Raw genomic sequence first — 18,471 nt, 5'->3', positions numbered from 1 at the left:
AATACGCCTCCGCTGGATAAAAAACTAATAAACAAGTAAATCCTTTTCGACGAAAAACGTGTTAATACCAAAATAATATACCAAGTCGTTTTCTTATTATTACCATCGTCCGTGATACGTGACCGCGGCTCGAGCCTGTCTTGCGCGTACATTATTATTATACTCACCTACTGTTATTTGTATGTAAACGTTTGTGTTTATATCCAGTCGCTGCAGTGCTTGCAGATGTACGTTTTATTATACAATGCGATTTGATAATATATATGACTTGATCATTGAAAGAAATACGACTCCCGTGTCCTTCAATGGATATTAAACGTCCACTGTACATGGTGATTCACCACGAATCACCCATCTTTCATCATTTATTAAAAATCTTGTTTTTTTCATTATTGAGTTTATGTACCCGAGAACCCTGTGTTTTCAATTACTTAGATTGGTTCATACTGTTATAGAGTACTTTCGTCTATGATGATACTGCAGACTTTTTTTTTATGAGAACAGCTTTTTTCACTGTAAATTGTTAAGCAAATATATTTTTCGAAAACGTTTTTTCATATGTTTTTAAGAAAATGAACAAAAATAAATGTCATTCGAACCCAGTTTGATTTGTGGACTTTTAACAGTTTATAAAACTGATCTTACATGATACTTTAGAATTGGTTATTCGTGATGTAGAGGATATTAAATATGATAGGGGAAAGTTTTTTTATAAGTTTGTTCATAAAAATACGCTTCAGACTTGAGTTCATGACTGTTTGAACCCTAAAAGTTGTACGTTTTACTAAATCTCAGAGATTCCCAGTGTTTTTAATTTGGTTGGTTCATATCATTATCTTTAATCAAATTCTATCGTAAAAAACAACACTAGATATCCCGCGACCAGCAAGCTCGCAGTTGTCACGTATACCGCCAAATCTGGTCTGGTACGTGAGCCGATTGATTCATTCCATATAACCCACAGCAGGAAACGAATACGTCATAGTATGATCTAGTCGTTGCAACTTGCAGGTAAATGATGTTAAAATATATTATGTCATTAGATACATGCTCGAACATGTATTTCGTGTGGCTATAATTTAATATATTAATGCGATCGTTTTCCGACGAGGGTCGCTACTGTATGTTATATAATATTAATACGTTAAAAGAGCCGTAATTTATGACAATTTAATTACGATTATTATTGAAGGCAATCAGCGTGGGGTCCATTCACTGAATTTTGCATCCTTGACAATATGTGTGTAGTATATATTATATGTTGTACACAAACGAGTCGATTAATATATAAAACGTGCCGTTCGATTTGCCGAACTATTATTATGATCGTAACGAAACTTAGAGATGTATACATTATTTTGACGCGCACATAATATCACCGTCGCCGCAGGATACACACCGTTTGAAAATCCTCATCTAACCTAATCTCTCGTCATCGGCACAATAAATCTTCGCACTGCAGTGCAACAGTCACCTATTCTTAATTATTACGCATCATCCCAAACGAATTATAATATTATCATCATATTTTACATACTTACATTATACAAATATAAACGACGCAAATAGTGATAAACGATAAATCTTAATATACTTTAGTTATACAATCATTATGTGTTCGTAATCTTTGCTCGAGCAGCAGACTCCCGCAGACGACTTACCACCGACAATGGTTTGATAGTGCGGATTATAAAATACTGGTTAGACAGTAATAAATTGGAACCGATCGTCAAAACGATAAGACTTCATTAAAGAAATAAAAAAAATCAAACCTTCGGCTGAGACCTATATATTTATTTATAAATATTTGTTCAGTATATTATATAGTATAAACACCTCTCTCGCATTTTGCGGACTGTTATTGATCCACTTAAACGCTCAACACAACGGTTTAAAAACTTAATTTCCAGGACGCGTTTGCCCAGTGTTATGTTATGCGTTTCTGCTGTGATTTTAATTTAAAAATAATTATGGAAAATTATTGTAATTGGAAAATGATTTTGTGCAGAGCTTGCTTTAAACCTTGCTTACCGACATAATTTCTTCGGACGCCTTATGTTTTTCTTCAATATAACTCATTTCGGAAAGTCTGCAGGAGAAATTATAATATTAAACCTTATCCACGCAAACTAAATGTTTGGTCTTATATTTTTGCCAGACTAGCTAGGTCATGTCCAGCTTGGAGTTTGATTTTGGCACCATATCGTAGTTTAACGTTTGTATGTCAGTGGAATAATGTTCTTTTTCACATTTTTCCGCCATGAACACATTTTTCTTTTTACCGCCACTGCAGCTAGGGCGTTGCTATATTTGTGTTTGTGCCTCCTACCTCATGCGACGGTAATCATCATTATATTTTATTATATTCGATGCGCGTCTACGAATTAAAAGCACGGAAAAATACGTGGGTGCGTTTGTTTCTACTTAAATTTGGTCAGTTTCCATTTCATAAGACGTCCCTGTGCGTGCCGAAAACATTTGAATCCATGCATTTTGAAAACATGTCGCTACAGCGTTATAACGGTAATTTAGAACATTCTAATATATATTAGACAACATAATATACATAATATTTGCTAATTATCACAAGAAACGTACCTATATATTTTTTTAAATTTTTACAAAGAAATGTTAGTTAATGGAATCATAATAATATATAGTGGCGAATCGTTTAAAGGTCTTATTCTAGGATCGTTTGTTCAGCCGTCGCAATCAGTTGTCGATCTTTTTGCGTGCCAAAACTGTTTGACAGTTAACGTTTGACCGATGTATTTCGTTTGAAGTCTACGAGACAAACTATTGGAAACCGAAACGATATTCCGGGAAGTACGGTAGAAAAAGATAAGTATAATATATATATAGGTTTTTTGGGCACGAGTGCATGTTATGATGGTTTCTAATATTATTGTTTAATGCAGCGGCAGCAGTTGAACCCTGTGACGAAAAGTTATATCGTTTTTTCAATATGAAATATTGTCAGAAATAAGTTTGTATCTTGTACACATTACGATACAATTATTATTTATTAGACATTATTACGCTCATAAAACGAATAATTAGCGGAACGGCGTATTAAAAATAAATGTATGAGCCCCCCTCCCTTCGAAAGTTTAAAAATGCATCCCCTATAGGTTATACTTTGACAGAGATCTCTTCTTCCGCAGATACTTTTACTTACATCATATATACGTGTATATGGGCGGGGCTGGGGGTCTCGCTATCTCCATCTCTAAAAAACAAAAATTTGATGCAGTGTTTTTTATAACGCTTGATGACTGAATATTGCACCGTAATACTATTTATTCTAACATATCCGTTCAGGTCTAGACATCGTACTGTGTATGAAAAAACATGGATTAATCGTAGGATGAATACCATACTATATTCGAGTACCTATTGGTTATTTTCTATTTCACACATCGAATGAGATGTTTTCAATGTAGTCGAATCGAAAGAGAATTTAAACAAGTTTTTGTTCAATAAGACAAATGTTTTATCTTCGTATAATCTGTTAACAGTTGCTACATTATACAATCTATGGATGTTGTTAAAGTATATTATATAATGTATAAAAGTCTTTCATTTGTTGATTTAATCATACTATTATAATTTTATTAGTATAGCAAAAATTAGAAAATAATATAATTCATTCGGAGACTCACCCCCTCCCCCCTCTAAGATTGAAATGCATATAATAACGCCTATATGTATCGTGGTTTTGTGATACGAAGAAATCGGGTGTTTACGTTTGGTCTAGTTTCGCGATGAAGATCGGCAACGATCGCCGGCTGTGACGACGGCGTATATTGATATACGAATGGGGCGGTGGCCGAAGCGGGTGCGCATATTATTATTTTATAACATATATATACGCGCGCCCGCTGGCTTTGATGGCGGCCGTTTCGCGCGACACACTCGATGAAAGTGCTTTCTCGCATCCACTGCCAACTGTGTTCTGGCGTGATAAAAGATTCTTTAATTATCTTTATACATCTTTTAATGACCAACCCGCCGCCGCCCCTGCAGCGACACCGCGGCTCTCCTATATACTGCACATTATTATTATATACGTATACGCTGGTGTATATATATATAATATCGTTTTATTTTTTTCGCCCGCCTCCGAGACTGCCAATCACGATCACGGGCCGTTGGTTCGCTGTAATCATTAAAATAAAAAAATAATAAAAAACGGACAATATAACAATAAAGCTATTGCGATAACTCGCATGCTGGAGCCGTGAAGTCGAAGGCGAAAAACTCGACCAACCTAATACCTATACTGGCACGGGGAAACGCGGAGATGAAAAACTAACCCACCTAAATATTCTTCCATTCGTGTGATGTATGTATTATAATGACGCGTGTATAGCAATATTTACATGTTTATATAATATAATATTAGGTTTATAGTAAATATTCTCGTGCTGTCTTTAATATATATAGCACACAGTGATTTTCGTCTGCTCCTCAGCCTCGGTCGATGCTGGAAAGTTGCCTGTTCGAAACGTTAAAAAACACCACACGTTGTCGTATATATATTATATATATATATATATATATATATATATATACACCATACACATATAACACTCATTGCATATACCACACGTATACACGCGAGTCTGGTGTCTGTAACGTCCGACGGATTTCTTTGGATCGTAACAACAATAATAATAATAATAATAATAACACGGTTTCCGAAAACAAGAGGTGTTAACGCGATTTCTTAAACAGTCCATACGACATTGCCGACGCAAAGCTGCGCCCTTCCGTCTGCGAGAGCCCGCTGCAGCTGGCACGGTTTGTATATCCGCATAAACGTTCATATTGGTGCGATATATGTGCATTATGTAATATTTGCGAGTCCAACACTATTTCGGATTTAAATTTAAATTTAAAAAAAAAACAAACAAGTTGTATTTACTGTTTTTGTAATATGTTGTTTGATGCCGTGATGAAAATTGCCCAGTTTTATGCAGGACTCACATGCATATTATTGCAAGATTTTTCGCTACTATTTTGGACTGTATATTATAGTGTCGCATTGCACTTGGTAATATCAGTAATAAATTGAGTAATTCAGTAATATCTAAAACACCGTTTGGGCGACCGACATAACTATGCTGCGATTACATCGCTGTAGCTTTGAAAATTGTTGGAGAAACTATACGTAGTTTTAACAGAATCGGTTTTTTCGTACGCCATATATATTAAGATTTATCACTGACCATATATATTATGAAATATGAATATGTACTATTTATTTATTACTATATATACGGAGAAAACTCCATTTACAAATTATAATTAACGTCAGTACATTACGCAATGGTATAAAAAAATATAACTTTCCGTATTCAAATGATAATTATAACAAAAGTAATAAATCATTAGTAATTAAGTAGTATGAAATAAGGTGATCATTTTAAAATAATAAATAGTCTAAAATAATGCATCAAGACATTAATAAGTCTAATGCCTTTAGCATTTTGATAGTTATTATTAATAACTTATTATTTACTATAGGAAGGTGGTTTATAAATTAAAAACTTGGTGTTAACCGAACAATAAAACAAACTATTTAGCTCACTGATAAGTATAATTTCCAACCACCTATTAAAGTTTAAGTGTCTGGAGAAACGTGTAAAAAAATTCTCACCTTTAACAGAATATTGTTTATAAAAATGTGTCTTTATATTTCTTGTGATTTAATATTCTATTCTATATTATTATACATTATCTTGCACCGAGATGAGTACGTTGAGTTGATTTTTTAATGCCAAGTACTTATAATATATGATCTGTATAGCTGTATAACCTATATTCGTCCGGTAAAAAATGAACAAACATAAGATACGGCACTCTACTGCATCTCGGTTTTAGTGTACCTCGATCTCTGAAATTTTCGTCCAAATAGGTATAGTTGTTTTTGAGTCTACACTTAAGCAACAAACGTACTGACATAGCCTTTTGTTGAACATTAAACATTTCAATAACAAACTATTTATTAATTTTTATTTTATTAAAAAGAAATCCCACTGTAACGTATGGCATATTATAGTGCTACAGTTAAAACAATTGTATTTCTGTAACCATTGGCAACCCTTTATATATAAACAAAAACACTATTTGGTTTCCGAGCCAAACCGAAATTCACGTGTGAGCCAGGTGGCAACCCTAAGCAACCTATATGGATTGAAAAACGAGGCGAAGAACACTCCCCGGGTCTCAACGAACGCGATGTGTGCAAAATATTGTGCCAATTGGATCAGAAGTTTCCAAGTCTACGAGGCCCCGTACGAACGTGCATTAATTTATGTATTATATAAATTAGATATATGTTTTTCTTTAAATCTATCTCGTCTGCCGAATATTCGTCGTTCGTTTGTCCGCCTGCACGGCACAGTCATCGCTGCTGCCGCCGCCGCCGCAGTGACCAGCGGCGGCGGCGTGCGTAACGGCGACCGCAAAATATAAAATCGTGTCCCGTTGATTCGCCACGGACGACACGTGCGATATTAATAAACCAAACATATATGATACACGGCCGTAATATATAACGTATATTATATACGTATACTATGATATGTATATATAAATATATTTTACTCGGGCCCGTGGGCGGTTTATACGTTGCGTAATTATACTGCAGCCAGTACACGCGCACGTCAGTAATAATAATAAAATAATATAATATATTGTGTGCATTATAATATTATTATGCTCGCAGTGGACTAATAACCGACGATTATTACACACATGTCAACTCTGTACTCGTGGGTGGGTGGGTCGTTTATACGCGAGGAGCTGGTGGAGGTGGATGGTTTTTTGCGATTTTCTCAGTCGCTTGCTGCAGCAGAAACGATATTATTGATTGTAATAATAATACGATAATATGCGATTTATCAACGCGTATCGTATTGTACATTAATTTTATTATGATTATTATAAAAGGACTGTTGCTGTGAAGGATAATATATAATCTCGATCGTATAATTGTATGCGACCACGACTGCGCCGGTGATATACGATGCAATATGACGACTGCAATATGAAACGTGCATAATATTATTTTGATACTCGGTTATACGCGTATAGTGTTTAGGTTATAATAATACCGACTTTCCGGCGGCTGCAGTGGCGCCGTTATTATGCTATCGAGCGAAACAATAATATTTCAATAACAAGTGGCCGCCGCTGCCGTTCTACGAAATAAAACCCATTATAGTAATATTATTATGATTATGATTATGTCACGTGCCCAGCGGCGTCGTCTATGCGCTGTCGCGACATATGGTCTGTCCGCGGGCTGCAAAATCTCTGGCACTTTCTTCCTCCTCTCCCTGCACTCGGCCACCTCTTCACCGCCGCCCCTGTTTTCCATACAGAATCGTACACCACATTTTGTGGCGCCTGACAAGTGCTCACCCATCCCGAGGAGGAGGAGATTTTCACGGCCGTCCGGGTGGGTGGAAGGAGCGGTGATGTTCGCAGGTGGACCGGGGTTATTAATTGGCTTCGCCCGACGAGTTTCGCTCGTATGACTTATACGATTTCCTTCTTTCGGCGCAGTCATCGTAGCCTCGACGAAATACAAAACGTCTAATAACCGTCCGTAATGACGTCTGACGACAATTGCGTGTTGCTCTGATATCGTGTCTTAATGATATACACATATGCACATGTATCTACATAATGATATTATGCGCCCGACGTCGATGACTGCCAGTTTTCGCGGGTCGTAACTCCTTTCGCCCAACATTTTTTTTCTCTTTTAGCCCGAGTATATGATAAATTAGTTTCTTCTTTTAGCCCATGACTTCAAGTTCAACATTTTTGAAAGCGTGTCCCAAAATTAGTCCAATTAAGCCGTTTAACATTACCAGAGATCTCCTCGGGGCTTCTACTATTGTACTCTTCAAAAAGAAGTTATTGTTCTTGTGTCCACCGATATAGCTGTTGTTACGTAATACTATGGTATTTAACACGATTAATAAATATAAATGTATTATTGATAAAGACTTCGATGTTTGTAAATCGGATCGGTATTCATATTATACAGATAAATGACAATATTATGACATAATGTTGTAATAATCCTTACACGCTAATACGCTATATTATCCGTGTTATAGAATCGTTACGAGTTAAAATATAATATCAAACATAAATAATTTTGAATCAGTGCCTCCCAAATTTATGTACGCGAAACCGTGTAGTAATTTAAAAGAGTCAACCACTTAATCATGTTTGAGTGAAGAGAGGACGTGGGTGGCGAAAAGAAGAGTCAAGTTATTTTTGAGCGAATGGAGTAGTAGTACCGCTCCCGGATTTCATCTATTATACCTTCTGACTGCGGCCGCCAACTCTTGTATCTGTGCAGGAACCGCGTGGTCCGTAATCTGCAGTGATGTTTCTGCAACTCAAAATCTTCAATGCTCGTTGAACATTATGCCGAATCATATGCGGGTAACTGTGGAAGAGGGGGGGGGCGGAGGTAAGGGATTTTTTTCCCGTCTTGTGTATGCTGACATTTTTTTCACACAGATCATTCGCAGTTTCTTGTCGTGTACAGCAACTCCCGAAGTCGGTTAAACGTGTCCCTCCCATATGCTCTCGGTAAACCGTCTGCGAGTAAGTTTCGGTTACACGACGTGTCATACGATCGGCAGGTCATCTTCAGCTGTACGCATGTATCGTATTTCTATATTATAGTCTAGTGCCTCGCGTGGGAGAGGGCTTATAACATTCGATGTATTACCTATAACATAGTATTGTCGTGTGTATAAGGCGGCGGGCAATATGTGTTATTGTGCTTGGCGATTGACTTAACGAAAATGTATTGTTTTCGGTCGCAATTCGCCAACGATACGTCGTGCGCTGGATATGATCAAAACCGTAACGTGACATCGAACCGTACCAAACCAAGTGCAATGGATATTAAATATACGACGTATATAGCATAAACACGGTCGTCGTGTGCGTATATTATACTAAAATGTATAATATTATGCGTTTATTTTAACGGCATCGTGTCCAGCTGCTAAGCCATTCCCGTGTGCGAGGAACAAAACGCCGATTACAATAAAGTCGCGTCATCGTAGGTTACGACCGACTGGCTTCTAAGATGACGCCCGCCTGTAATCCGAACGTGTGTAATAATAATATGTACAAATTACTATATATATATTGTATACAATATATGAACTAAAGTGTTTAATAAAAATAGACGGGCGCGTTGTCAACACAACCCTAAACAACGATTAACAATTCATATGGAATGTCGGCGGGTGGGAATGTTTATATATAAAACAAAAAAAAAAAAAAGAGAATTTATTATATTACGTTCAATATTAATTCGGTAGGTACTGTTCTCGCGATAAATTTCTGTATATTATTATACGACGTGCACCGCGACAAGATTAATTGCCCAGCAAAGTGTTGTTCGCACGTAAATAATTATTATATTATTATATTGTTCGAAAACTCGAACGAGGTCTTCTTGGATAATAAACACAGCATTATCTTTTTTTTTTTTTTAATTTTACTATCATTCGTTTTGTCATCGTAATATAGCGTAATCGCGTTTGATGCCTCATCGTCGCCTTGACAACACATAACTGTACCATAATATATTACAGGTCGTGGTGGTGTGAATAAAATACATAAAATATGCAATACGCGCTATATACTGTACTCTATATATAATACGTAACTGTGCCGCTTGTAGGTATATATAAAATGTATAATATTATGTTCTTGTCGATTATTATTGTAGTACTGTCGTTGACTCGTGTGGCGTTTATATTTTGTAGGCTTTTCGCCCAAAATATTTAATACTTCTGAGTTTTTTTCTAATTTGCAGAACTGTACTGTATTTATTATAATAAGAAGAATGCGGGGAAGTATGTGGAATTTTTGACTTTTTAATCACAAACTAATTTATTAGTAAAAATATGTAACGGCTTAATTTATGCCGTGGTAAATATTGATATTGTAAGTCCCCCCACCCCCGCCCACCCAGAGAAGTTATTGTTGACAAAAATCGTTGCGTTCTCGCTGAAGTTTGCAGTGATCCGCGGACTATCAGTGGATAATGGATATAATATATAATCCGAGGACTATACAGATTACACATGCATTATTGTACGATATAATATTTTGTTGATCAATAATGCAATTAATTGGTGGAACACAGATAGTGAAATTACACAATGATCTAAAATTAATACGGAAACTATAATATTGTTTTAGTAACATAAAAACATTCGTTAATTAATCCGTTTAGTCAGAGTCAACGACCCGTGATCCCGAAAAGTTATCTCGAGCTCATTTGGCCCGAACAATTTTTTTTATTTTTAGAAATAATGAATTGCTCGATAAATATATTAGGTAGTGTGGTGACAATTGAAATCATTTATAGGTTCTATATGTTTAAACCCAAAGACCAAGAGTTTTTAAAGTACTCTCAACAATATATTTTTCTGAAACATAACTTAACGTATATTTATCGTTTAATGACTCGAAAAAATATGTTGATTTTTCAAACCATTTTCCAATTATTAATGAACAGAACACAAAACTGTGAAAGGTGTATTGTAAAAAATATTTAAACTGTAAGTATGCCGTATCATACTGCACGTATGATTTCATAATTTTTGTATTCTTACACGGTTATTCGAAATCCAAATAGACTTAAATTACTAAGTTTAAATTCTAGGCCGTATATGACCGGTAAATATGTCCAATTTACGAATTGGTCGAAAAACATGTAGCTGTACTTGTCGCCTATCGTACTTAAAACTTCACATTGTATTAAATTAATATATAATGGATGGAGTCAGGTATTCCAGACTCGATTCAATTTAATATTCACCTGCAGAAGAGCCGAGTTTACTACTAGGTTGTACATTTCCTTCACTTCGTTAATATTTTTCTTTTTTCTTTTTGAATTAAATGAATTTTGGCTTCTGAGGCCGTATTGGTATATATATGTACCAATACATGCGCCATATATATGCGTTAAGCAGCCTCAAAAGAAGAAAAACCATACGATTGCTGTTAAGTATTTACCATACGTTACTCGACCGAAGCATATATTATATTTTACCCAATTCAATAATTACGGCCAAGTCTCGGCTGTCGCTCGGCATTGAATTAATCACGCTAATGATGACACATTTAGCGATTGCGGCGCAACCGTCGGTCGACAGTTGTTGACAGGAAAACATTTTTTAATATCGTCGCGTCGTACGGTTTTTTGCGCTCTCGTCCAGATGATTTTAATATCGAAACCATAATTTTCGTCGAAAAAAAAAATTTAATAAATAAACACTGGCACGTCAATCATTATATTACATGGATAATCACGACGGATAATAATAGTACACAATCGTATGATCGTTGCGATTGTGTGGCGGTCATTTCGCGCATATAACCTACCTATGGAGAATATAAAAAAAAAAAAACACCGATCGACAACCTCCCATTTATAGCTCTATCGGTTTCGCAAGACCTCGTCGCTTGCAAGATATTCATCTCGTATAATATTATAATATATAATCGGAAACGTTTGCAGCGATCGCGACTGTGCGCACACACATATACTAACACAAATATATGTATATGTAATACTATACTGTAATTATATTATCGCTGTTCTATGAGCTATAAATTATAATATATGTATATACCTAATTACGCAAGGTATGGTGTCCCTTTTCGTCGTCGTCGGCCCTTTCTAATCGTGCGGTCCACACGGCGGCGATGGTAAAGCACAGGCCATCAATCACGAACCGTTTATATATATATATATATATATATGCGTATCTGTCTGTGTACACAATATGTACATAATATTATTATTTACTATTGTTAAGTAACTCCGTTTAGCGACGCGTTGACAATCGTCGCGGTAGTTGTGCATGCATTCGCAGTGATACGATCGTTGCGGACTTGACCCGTACGAGCCGTAGTCGTGTCCCATCTCTATATAGAAACTTAATAATAACGCGCTCGCGTCTCGTGTCCGGCCAAATTCGATTTTTCGTCGACGACTGTCGTCGTACATGAATTATCATTGTTGCGCAGACCCCAAACGGCGGTGCTAGGGTAAACAATAGCCGTCTCTCCGAAAACGAATGTCGTCTTATCCGACCGGTGCAGCAGTCTTGTAATGTCAAATACGTCTTGCAACGATGACAGATTGTCTGCTATCGTCGGTAAAATATGAAAAGAGAAACATTTTAACCATAATTTTCCGACTCGTCTGACTTTTCTAAATCTGTAAATGATGGCGGCGCAAGGGCGAAAAATGTATTTTTTAAATTGTTATTTTTTATGGTGAATTTAATGAGGTTTTCGTGAGTTTTAATTTAATTTTTTTCATTTTGCCTCTACTTCATTTGAACATCGAAAACGTACGTTGAATTTAATTGCCCCCGAAAACTTCATGAATTACAAAAGTAGCCAAAAATATTAATTGTAGATTCCTGGCGTATAAAGTTTATGTATGAATGGTAGCAGAAAACAGGAAAAAAAATTGTACCTAATTGTCTGGCACAGGTTTGCAAAGTATTTGCCTATATATAATATATATAATATTATATAGATGTGTATATACTATTATGTGTGCATATTTAACCACCACCGCCTCTCTCTCTCCGAAATAATTCTTTCACTGCGACGGCCAAAGCTGAGGTTTTACAATGTGTTGTTATCGGTTCGACGAAAAAAAAATTCTATTTTTTGGCGTCCGACCGCCGCCGCCACAATGTCCACATAATGACACGTATAATTCATTCTGCCGCGCCACAGCCTGTAAAAATCTCAACGTTTTACTCTCCGCGGTGCGTGTTATGTAATTTTTTTTTCCCCCGTTCTTCTTTTCACTCGCCCGCAGATTCAAATTAATATCCCGCGACAGTCTTAACGTCTTCTTAAGCCAGCGCACCGCCGCCGGCCGTACCGAAATAGAAAAACCCGCTTGTATGCTCGTAAAAATAACGGACGTGATGGAGATTATGATTTTTTTTTTAACTACTCGATCCTCTTATACTCTCACACACACATACACGTCCAGGCACACTATACATTACGCCCATTAATTTATGACCGAAACCATAAGCGTAATAATTGTGTACGCACGCGACACATTTATATTATTCTCTGGCTTATTCATCTTGGTTATAATTATTTTTATGAATTTGTATTTTGTTTTGTTTCAGCTCTCAAAGTCAAGTTGATGTTGAGGAGACCCATTAACCAATTGGTTGCCCAAGGAATTATGCCCTGTAAGTATACAACCACACCCGGCAGATACCTAACGGCACGCAAGACGGTGTTTAGACTCGCCCCTATATTTTACGATGCACCACCGCCCTTTCAGGGTTGAACGACTGTTTAAAATTAGCTTGTGTGTGCGGCGTACAACGCTTCTTTCGTTTTAGTCGTTCAATCTGACTAATGTGTATTAATCTAAGGCCTTCGATCGTTAATTATAATGTATTATAGATACTGATGAAATTATCGTGTTTCAATCGCCTCGTCTTGCGGTCCACATTTTGCTGTCTAATTATTATTTTTCGATACTACTACGGTAGTGTATCAGTTGTGCTTTAGTCGTTAATATAATCGTCTCTTGGCGTATTCTCAGGTTTGAAAAGCCCACCAGCCTTCCATGAACAACGACAAAAGTTGGAGAGGGCCAAGATGGGCGATCTGTTGAAAGCCAAAATTCAACAGAGGCCTGACAAACAGCAGCTGGTTAGACAGCACATATTAGAAGACGTCGGCGACGTGGACCGATCATTAGCCGAACGTCAGCGCATGTTGGTCAAGTGTCGTTTGGCTGATTCACTAAATACCCAGCTAGCACACAGACCCGGTCCTTTGGAATTGATCAAAAAGAATATACTCCACACGGACGAGCCCATTGAAAGGGCCGTTAAAGGTATGCTTATGCATTTGTTGCAAATTCAGGTGAACATTCCAGAAAAATGCATAGTTAACTGTTTTATAAGAACCAACCAAAAGTGCAAAGAACAGATTCCATTTACCTACTCCTAACTTAGAGAATTATTATATTTACAGTAGGTAGAAAAATATCACAAAATTAATAATAAATAATAAATGGTATATTATTAGTATGGGTTACGTCATACTTTTAAGATCTGCCTATAGACATATGCTGTAAATTATAATATAGGCATCAATGGAACCTAGAATCTTTATTGTACATTGAGCGAAATACAGTTGTTAGTATAAAACCATTTTTCTGTAGCTGTTGTGTTTGCATTCGTTCTACGCATGTGTCTTGATCGAATGAATTTGTTTTTTAGAGGGTCAAATTGAGTTCAAAGCAACCAGCGAAGGACAAAAAATCAAGCCTGAACTCCCCGATCAGTACTTGATACTAGACGAAGACTCTCAGAGTTCTGGTGGCGCTGGAAGTTCGTGTTCCCCACCACCGCCACCACCACCTCCTCCACCACCGCCACCGGCGGTAGCGCTGACCCACAGGCCAGCGTATGACATGATAGAGACGGCCGCTGCCAACGCCGGTATCGTCACTTTAACGTTACTACCTTCACCCCTGGGCTCATCCACGTCCAGCTTGTCACCGATGAGTTCGGTTGCCTCACCACCGCCCCCGGCGCCCCCACCAATGCCTCCGTCCACCCTACCGTTACAGGTGCATGGGCAGCAGCCGGCACCGGGTAAGGACAAGAATCGAAAGAAGAGCAAGAGTAAGTCACAGGCGAAGACCAGGACGATCAAGTTCCATGAGTACAAGGGACCACCGAGTGCGCATAAGTCACAAAATCTAAACGCAAATTCGGCTGAGACCTCGTACGAGCTGCTTCTGCAGCAGCAGCAGTTGTTCTTGCAGTGGCAACTCGAGTGGCAACAAAAAGTATGAGTTCGATTGTACCTTTTATCTGACTGAAGTTTGAATGATATCAATTAAATTTTATTTATCCGTAGTATCCTCAACTCATACTTCCCGCTCCCCCACACAAATCAACCTCGTCTATCGTTGAACAATCTTCTACCGTATCATCGTCGTCGTCGCTGTCGTCTTCGCCATCGTCCGCTTCGTCAACGACGTCCGCCCAGACCATCAACAATCTACCACAGATTATCGAAACCCGTTCGTTACGAAATCTCGACGATTTAAAGGGTCAGTATTATATAGGAATATATCGATTTATACTTTTATGCCTGTATACAAACATTATAATATACTTTTATTTTTGGTGAGCTTAATCATTCATTTTATTTTTAGTGAGTGACTTAAAGGCTGAACTGAAGAAACGTAATTTACCCGTGTCTGGGCCGAAGCCACAGTTGATTGAAAGGCTACGATCGTTTGCTGAACACAATTCGGAACTGTCGAACATAATGCTATCGCCCGGCAACCATTCGAATCCAAACAGTCCTCCACGGTCGTCGTCTACGCCGCCACCACCACCTCCCCCACCACCACCACCACCCTTACCATCACCAGGATCACAAAATACACCAGAAGAAGATCGCATCATCCGTGAACAGCAGAGGCGCATTGAACAGTTACAAAAACAACTGCTTAACTCCCAACTACAGCTTCAACAACAACAGCAGACCAGGGTACAAACATTCCAGGTAATGAAAATATAAATGAGACTACTTAACACACATTTACCAAAAAATAACTGGTTTAAGTACATTTATAAAACTCCATAGCAATAACAACGCATTTAGGTAACAGACTTTAATGATTGCAATGTAATTTCACATAATCGAATTTATATTGCGAGTCAATTAAATGTAATCAACGGGCTCGGCGTCGACCCGTTCTCAAATTTAATGACCTAAATAATAATGTTTAAACCCATTTTAAGCTATTTTATTGTTGATTACAACAGCTTATTATTTTAAGATAATGCATGTATGATATGTATATGTATAATGTATATATACATACACATACATAAAGATGTAAATATTTTAAATATTTATATGAAAAATAGGTAACGTATTGTCCATGGTCAATTTTTCGACATTATAGGTACCTACCTTAAAATAACACCATGTGTGTCCTCTGTTTCAGCATAATATGTACAATTTTCGCAATTGTTGCCAGTTAGGTTTAATGATCAAAACCATAACCGTTAACCTAAAAACTTTTGTTCATATTATTAATCGATATCATCTATTTTGCAGCCTCATCAGCCGGTTAATGCGAAAGCGAATCTGGCAGCCTTCCTTCAGCAGCAACAGTTGAATCAACAGCAAAAACAACAGAAACACATGATTTTAACGACGAACAATAATAATTTAATGAAGAATAACAACAATAACAACAACAACAACAATCTTGAGACGACTAAACGGCGGAGCAATACAATAGTATTGGACAAGGAACAAGCGGCATCAATTTTGAGTCAGTTGGACCACAACAGTCAAAGGTATGTGTCACACATTACATTCCATTTCATTCTAATCGTTCGTCACGTTTCTTATATTATATTATATATATTTTAGTAGAACGACTTCTCTGCCGAATTTTTTGGGTACGTTCGTTCAACCCAATTTAACCACCACCAACGTCATCAACAACAACAACACTAGTATTAACAATAACAATAAGCCGACGATCACGGTTGTTCAGACCCCCTCAGGGTTCCAAAAAGTGGCTGACGACGACAAAGTCGACATTCCCATGGTTGTGGATGACGTGAAATTGCACCAGCAAACCACTGTAAGCTTGCCATCGCAGCAGCAGCAAGTAGAAAGAGTTGTTGAGTCATCGTCGGAAAATCGACACCAGGACACGTTGGAAAACAACAACCTAAGTCCAAAACAGGAAGATGTAAAACCACAGTCACCGTCATCGCCACCTTACATTGATATCAACAGTCTACCAATGGTGTTTGACGACACGAAACTGTTTCAAAACGTGAGTCGAAACTGATATTATAATGTTATAACATAATATTCTAAATCCCCATACTCAGCCAGAACATCGTGTGAATGGGAACTCCCTCAATTTTCTCGTCTAGTCAATGTTATTCGAAGCATTACAATTTGTTTTGCTATCCTAAAATATAAACATCGTTGAGCGTTTCGTCGGTGCCCACATACTGCTTGAACCCGAACGTTACGTCCCTCTTATTTTAATATTATATTTTTACTGACAAATTACTAATGATAATATCGTAATAAACTATATACCTGTCGTTTGTCTTGGCGTTTTTAGGACCATCTGGTTGACACTTGCCGGCACAATGTGTCCAAAAGTCAGATGATGGACGATGTCCTGGAGATATTGATCAGGAACGGCGAGTTGCCCGCGTCGGCGGCTCACGACCAGACGTCAGCGGGATCCGGCGTCGAACACTCGGCGGTAAACGCGACGTCCGATTTCGACATACACATGGACGATCCGTTCGCCATGGACGTGGTGTGCAACGACGACCTGATGATGGACGTGGACACCGACTGGCTAGATTCGCTGGACCTGCCGCCGCCGTCGGCCGAACCGCTGGCCGACCTGTTCAACGGCGAAGCCACCGACAACGACTTCAAACTTCCCGCCAACATGGACTTCCTGTGGGACCGAATAGACTTCGCGACGTAATTTCACGTGTAAAATATTTTTTACCGTCGCTACGGACGTGTAAACGTTTACTTCAGTATAGGTGCACGTGCGTGTTGCGCGCTATCGTTATCGCCATTCCCCTTCGTCTATTTTTTTTCTCTGTCTCTTCTCATCTCTTCGTGACTCGTCCAACGCCGTTAAAGAATGTATGAAATAAACGCATACGTCTACGTTTCCCATAGTGGCATCGCCTCGAGTCGATTGGTCGCGGTGACCGATGTGTATAAAGATTTTTAAAAAAATTGATTACATTTTATTTAAATAATTAAAAACAATACTTTGAATTGACGAAAAATTATTATATATGCTCATTTATTTACCAGGGTCGTGTTTACTTAAGGAATATTTATTTAGAGAAATTATAAAAATATAATTAATGTTTCTTTTCTTTTTCATTGCTCAAAATTGTATTATTATTATTATTTATTTTTTTAAACTGAAAATAAAATAATAAAAAAAACTAACCCATTAAATCCATTATCTGTGGTTTACATTCCTTAATTTTTATTTAAAAGATTAAAATAAAAACGTCCGGCATAATGATATATTATAGTGTTTAATGAACAAACAAAAACATTATTTTCAATATCATATATTTTATTTGTAATAAGTATCTTGTACATAGTATAATAATGTTTGTATTAAACCGTCTTTTTTAAATTATTATTAAGTATTACTAATTTCATAGTTAAATTATATTTTTATTTATTTTTAAATAAGGAGTAATAAAATGACAAAAAAAAGCGGTTGAAAAACGATATACATAATTGTAATGTCCGCTTAACCAATGAATAGGTGCTGAATAGTTATTTAAATAGTACCATATT

At 37.2% G+C, this 18,471-nt stretch overlaps 1 protein-coding gene across 4 annotated transcripts in view; it reads left to right on the top strand.

Moving 5' to 3' along the window:
- The window catches only part of LOC111036530 (MKL/myocardin-like protein 1), a 63,920-nt gene extending 45,699 nt beyond the window's left edge, over positions 1–18,221 (top strand). For 2 of the 4 annotated variants that reach the window (XM_022318569.1, XM_022318570.1), the window contains exons 3-10: positions 13,230–13,295; positions 13,658–13,954; positions 14,343–14,917; positions 14,989–15,184; positions 15,290–15,645; positions 16,207–16,451; positions 16,528–16,942; positions 17,243–18,218. In XM_022318569.1, coding sequence (XP_022174261.1) covers positions 13,230–13,295; positions 13,658–13,954; positions 14,343–14,917; positions 14,989–15,184; positions 15,290–15,645; positions 16,207–16,451; positions 16,528–16,942; positions 17,243–17,623 — 2,531 coding nt within the window. In that variant the 3' untranslated portion in view covers positions 17,624–18,218. Of the gene's footprint in view, positions 1–13,229; positions 13,296–13,657; positions 13,955–14,342; positions 14,918–14,988; positions 15,185–15,289; positions 15,646–16,206; positions 16,452–16,527; positions 16,943–17,242 lie in introns of all 4 variants that reach the window. The other 2 variants (XM_022318568.1, XM_022318567.1) reach the window with 2 other exon arrangements.
- The last annotated feature ends 250 nt before the right edge of the window (positions 18,222–18,471 follow it).

The sequence above is a fragment of the Myzus persicae genome, unplaced genomic scaffold (assembly GCF_001856785.1).
Source record: "Myzus persicae strain clone G006 unplaced genomic scaffold, MPER_G0061.0, whole genome shotgun sequence".
NCBI classification, from domain to species: domain Eukaryota; kingdom Metazoa; phylum Arthropoda; class Insecta; order Hemiptera; family Aphididae; genus Myzus; species Myzus persicae.
Note: the sequence above shows the minus strand (reverse complement) of the source record. Positions and strands in the feature narration are given on the sequence as shown.